Genomic DNA, 5734 nt, shown 5'->3' on the forward strand with positions numbered 1-5734 from the left:
TTCGAGAGGGCTGCTCGAGCTGAAGGGATCCCCCGTATTTGGTGGAGATCCGCCGGCGCGTTCGCGAGATAGTGACACCAGTCAACACTTTCACTTCCGTAAGGAGGTCTCTTGTTCAGGCAGCAGCATTCAAGCGTTGTCTTATTCGATTGTAAGTGCCCTGCGAAGTGGACTTCACATGATATTCCGCCATGATTCCAGTTCCAAGGGAACGTACACGTTACATTCAAAGGGCATTAAAGTGCGCGAGAATTTATATTGTATTTATTTACAGAGGTATATTATGTCACACTTCACACTTCTCTAGTAAGTTTCGTCTGTGTGTGAAGACAGTGGCGCAAATCCGTGAATGAATGTTCCGAAGTGAAATTAACTTCAACGGAATAAAGTTGAATGGAACTGAATTGAATTAAAGTTGAATAAACTTCAACTTTACTGTTCAGTGCACTGATGTCAGACTCATTTTGAATAGTTTGTTAAATTGTTAAATGCCCTGCCTCCATCATTACATATCTTTGTCACGTCATTATAAGTGTTTGATCACCACATTTGAGTGATCATTGCAAAAAATTTGTTTATGTATATAGTGTATTCTATATATAGTACCAGTCAAATGTTTGGACACACGAATGGGAAAGTGTCCAAACTTTTGACTGGTACTGTACTATAATATACACAAAGAATATCGGCCGATATATTGATATCTGCCTTTTTTTACTCCCAAATATCGATATCGGCCCCAAAAAACCCTTATCGGTCGGGCTCTAGTTTCGAGTCCCACTTTCTCTGCCTGTTTTATCATCTTATGATAAAAATCTGATCACGTTTAACTTTCCCTCATTTGAGTTCACCCAAAAATGACAATTCGTAATTTACTTTCTTTCATGTTGTTCCAAACCTGTATAACTTTCTTTTTTTGTGGAAAACAGAAGATATTTTGAAAAATGTCTGTTTTATTAGTTCTTATAATGAACGTCAATGGGGACCAGTGTTGTTTTGGACCCCATTGGCTTTTATTGAAATTACAAAAACATTTAAAACATTTTTCAAAATATAATCTCTTTTTTTTAGTATTTGTAGTATATATATATATATATATATATATTATATAATGAAATAAAAGGCCACTTAAGTGTACTTAAAGAGAGACACTTTCATGACTGTTTCTTTTATTTATTATTTTAATTAGCTTTAATTTTTTATATATTTTTAGTTAGTTTAAAAGTTTACATTTTAGTAATTTTGTTATGTACTTTTTAATTTCTGTGTAGGTTTTTTTTTTCTTATTGTTAGTTAGTCATTTTAATACTTCAGCTTTAATTTTTCAGTTAGTTGCCAAGGCAATATTTCTCATAATATTTTATTTTATTTTTATAAATGTAGGTTTTTTATATAATCTTTATATTTTTGGTTAAGCTTCATTTCAATTACTTAAAGTGATTTTGTTAATGATAGCAACAGAAAGTCAGAGGTTAAATAAACTCCTTTAAATAAAGGAGTAAATAAACTGAAATTTTCCTTACTTGGTGAATGTTTTATTTTATGAAGTTCAAAGCGCATGACACAAAGGAGTTTGGGATGCCAGAGTAACATATTAACTGCATTATCCTACAGTATATATAATGTTTTTCATGGTCATTAGAGCATTGTTTCCTCTTGTTTGCCTTCATTAAATTTACCCAAAGTGATCACGGATGTTGCACGAGAAGGAGAGGAAACAGACATGGAGAGAAAAAGAGAGAAAGAGAGAAGGATGGGGTCATGGGGGGATGAGTGGGCATATGCCGGTTGTTAAGAAACTGAGAGAGATGAGGACCTACAGAGGAATGCTGGAGGGATGAGAGACGAGAGAGAGGGAGCGAGAGAACAAGAGAGGGCTAGAGGGCTGATATTTAATGTGATAAATGGATTGTGACAGCGTGTCTCCAAATCCCCTCCAACCAAAGAGGAAGACCACAGAAATAGAAGGCAGAGCTGGGGAGAGAAAAATTTATTTAAACAAGAAGGATAGAAAACGGCAAGGAATAGTGCAAAAATGACAAAACGGATCAAAAGTAACGTTTGTTCTTGTTAATATCGCCCCAAACTAGATGATGGCGTTACCAGGGATTCCCATAGGAATGTGAAGTTAAAGGGAAAGTTAATTCTCTGTCATCATTTCCTCACCCTCATGCCTTTAGTGGAACACAAAAAGAGAAATACTGAAGAATGTGCTGGTTGATCTTTTCCATACAATATTACTAAATGGGGCTTCATAATGGACACTAAAGAACTATAAATTATAACAAAAGTGCTCCATGTGACATGATGTTTGAAACTGTTGTTTTAGCATTATTTGCATACCATTACAGTATTTAATAATATTTTGAATAGGCTTTTGTTGATATATTTTAGCTTTTCCCTTTTAATTTATGTATTTGTGTTATGTGCTTCTGTCATTTTTATGCCATTTTGATTAGTTTTTGGTGTGTAAAAAAAGTGTTATTTTGTTTTTATTTATTTAAATAGTTGCCAAGTCAATTAATTTTCCTTTTTTATATTATCTTTATATAATATTATTTTGTTTTATTTTAACTATATTTCAAGTAATGAAAACACATTTTTTTTTCTCAATTTTCTTTTCTTGTTTTTAGTTTTACACACAAAAGAAATTCATACAGGTGGGGAAAGACATTTAGTGTTATTTTTGTATTAATTATATCTATTATAGTACCTTAAACTTAGTTGGCAAGGCAACATATCAAATTTTTTTACATTTTTAAAATTTTCTAAATTAAAAAAGTAAAGGTTTTCATACAATATTTATATTTTATTTCATCTTTATTTTAATGAATGAAAACTGTTAAGGCAACACATCAAATTTTTTTACATTTTTTAAATTTTCTAAATTAAAAAAGTAAAGGTTTTTCATACAATATTTATATTTTATTTCATCTTTATTTTAATGAATGAAAACTGTTTTTAATAATTTGTTTTAATTAACAATAACAACACTAGTTTGAAGCCAGTTACAATAGAAACAAACTACAATTTAAGTTGCTCTAATATTCACTGAAAATCATGACATCCGCCCTAGTGATTCATATATAACTGAGTCCTGAATCAGTTGATCCGGTTTACGAAAACCTTCAGAACGATTTGTTCATGGATCAGACTCATCTGGTTCTGAAGTTCAACTCACTTGATGATCTGGTGGTCAGAGACATTCTCAACTCACTGGAAAGGAAGACTGATCAGTAACAGCATTGAACTTTGAGCAGTTTCTCATACATATAGCTTTGAAGTTTTTCGAATATAGAACACAAGTTGTATGGACTACTTTTATGGTACTTTTCTGATTACTATGATGTGGCATTTTCAATCTTTTAAACTTAAAGGGATAGTTCAGTTCAAAAATGAAAATTCTAACATTATTTACATGCACACACACATTTTTGGGTGAACTATCCCTTCAAGTCCCCATTCCTTATACTGTAGTGCATGGAAAAGAGAAACTGGCACACTTCACAAGCTCTCTTTTTGTGTTTTACAGAAGAAAGACAGTCATACGACAATGTGAGGGTGGATAAAAATGATGACAAGACTTTCATTTTTTAACGGAAGAAAGAAAAAGAGAACAAGGAAGGTTGCAAACTGCTTCCTGATGGACTTGGAAAAAGGGAGGAAAGAAAGAGAGAGAAGCATTGAGCAAAGAAAAGAAGAATGCAGGGAAAATATGAGTTGCCCTTACTTAATTGACCACATTCTTGATTTCAGTCCAATTAAAGATCCACAACTCAGGCTCTGAATGAAAGCTTTCATTGTAAGTCAGTTCTTCAAGCTGGAGACTCGGGCTTGTCTGGAGTATCAAATATCCTCCTGTGTGTCAGAGAAAGAGAGCGACTCTGGTTGATACCATGTTTTGCGGGTGAAGAAATGTGTCTGGAATTTGGTATCAAGGGACACGTTTCTTCTTCCAGGGAACCACATTGACTTAGAAGAGTTATTGTAAGAGAAGCTGCTCAGTGGATGTAGGCGTAATGCTGCAGTTTCAGTCACTGACTCTTACGATTCTTGCTTATGTTTAGTCTGTCACATACTGTATTAACTTGTATTACTCTCAGTTTTAGTTTAAAATTCTGTAAATAAATTGTCATCATTGACTCACCCTCATGTCAAGTCCCATAGACTGACTGACTTCCATGGAACACAAAAGGAGAAGTTTAGAAGAATGTTAATGCTGCTAAAGACTCATTAAAAATCAAGTTCAAATTTTGTGTATGATATTGTTGCATTTTAACCTTCGCTGCATCAAACACATGTAAACTGAATTAGAGGCTCAGTTCTTTCAGTAATTGTACTGTTATTGTTATGCTTGTACATGACATTATTGATAGTAATTGAAAACTGTCTGTTGTGTTTCAGTGCGGACGGCGCGGTTCTCTCAGGAGCCTGCAGACCAGTCAGTGGTTTTGGGCCAGAGGGTGGTCCTGTCCTGCGTGGTCTTCAACTATTCGGGCATTGTGCAGTGGACCAAGGATGGACTGGCCTTAGGCATCGGAGAAGACCTCCGGGGTCAGTGATACACAGTGCTCTTTTTTTTCTTTCTGTATTTGTGCTTTTCCCTTTTTTACTCTTCATATTTGGTCTTTCATGTTTTCCACAGTTTTCCATGTTTTTCTATCTAACTTTTGTCCCAGGACGCTTTAGCAACTGCTTAACCTCTTTCTTTCTTTCTTTCTTTCTTTCTTTCTTTCTTTCTGTACTTTTCAGTTTTTCTTTGTACACTCTTTCAGTTTCCTCTCTCATCTCTCACTATTTTCCATGTTTCCTGGTTTGTTTTTTCTAATTTTTGTATTCTCTTTAACCATGTAACAACACACTAAAAACCACTCAGAATACCTGAGCAATCACATAGCAACACTATATACAACCAATAGTTTTTAAAATTGATACTGAATGAAAACTAAAATAGTGTTGAACTTTATTACAAAAATAAAAAACACTACTGACCCATGAAAAATGTATTGAAATTACACACACACACACACACACACACACATATACATATATATATATTTATATACATAGATAGATAAATAGATAGATAGATATCTTTAAATAAATTCAATTATAATTACAATTTTATTAGGGATAAAAATCTGCCTCAGCTTCTGCTCTAAACTATAGGGAGCCCTTTTACATTACTATAAGGTTCCCTTTCAGTCGGTCACTACGAGTCACGTCGTGACCGACGAATTGGGATCTCGCTTCGAGAGACCAATCTACTTCGAGTGTAACTAAACGAGCCAATGCACATTGGCATGCAATTATTGCATCCAGCTGCCGCTGATCACAGTGTGAGCATAAAAAGGCAGCCAGTGCAATGCATACCAGCTTTTCGCTTCGGAGCCGAGCGACAACATCGTTCTGCTCCAACCAAGTGTCTTCAGTGAGCTATGAGTTCAACGCGTGCTTGGAAGCTTCTGGTGTTGGCGGACGGCGCTTCAGCAGTGGTCGTTCCTGTATCGAGTGGGTTGCGCACTTCAGGCTGCACTACCCCCTGTTGTGCTGCAAGTGGCCATTTCCCCTGTGCGCCTCAGCACTAAAAGAGCATTTCCCTGAAAGAGCAATTCTCTAAAATAGTACAATAAGTGGGTGCGTCTTTATAAAGACGATGGATCGTCTTTTTAAAGATGCCGTTTCACCCGTGCGTTTCTGGGTGCGGTCGTTACCTGGCACCGGGTGATGGTCA

The 5734-nt window shown here is 35.2% G+C and overlaps 1 protein-coding gene across 2 annotated transcripts in view; it reads left to right on the forward strand.

Moving 5' to 3' along the window:
- Positions 1 to 5734, forward strand: part of LOC107738056 (kin of IRRE-like protein 1) — a 41612-nt gene that overhangs the window by 13653 nt on the left and 22225 nt on the right. For both annotated transcript variants that reach the window (XM_016549733.1, XM_016549734.1), the window contains exon 2: positions 4405 to 4554. In XM_016549733.1, the coding sequence (XP_016405219.1) occupies positions 4405 to 4554 (150 nt within the window). The remainder of the gene's footprint in view (positions 1 to 4404; positions 4555 to 5734) is intronic.

Source organism: Sinocyclocheilus rhinocerous, unplaced genomic scaffold (genome assembly GCF_001515625.1).
Source record: "Sinocyclocheilus rhinocerous isolate Xijiao unplaced genomic scaffold, SAMN03320098_v1.1 scaffold494, whole genome shotgun sequence".
Taxonomy (NCBI): domain Eukaryota; kingdom Metazoa; phylum Chordata; class Actinopteri; order Cypriniformes; family Cyprinidae; genus Sinocyclocheilus; species Sinocyclocheilus rhinocerous.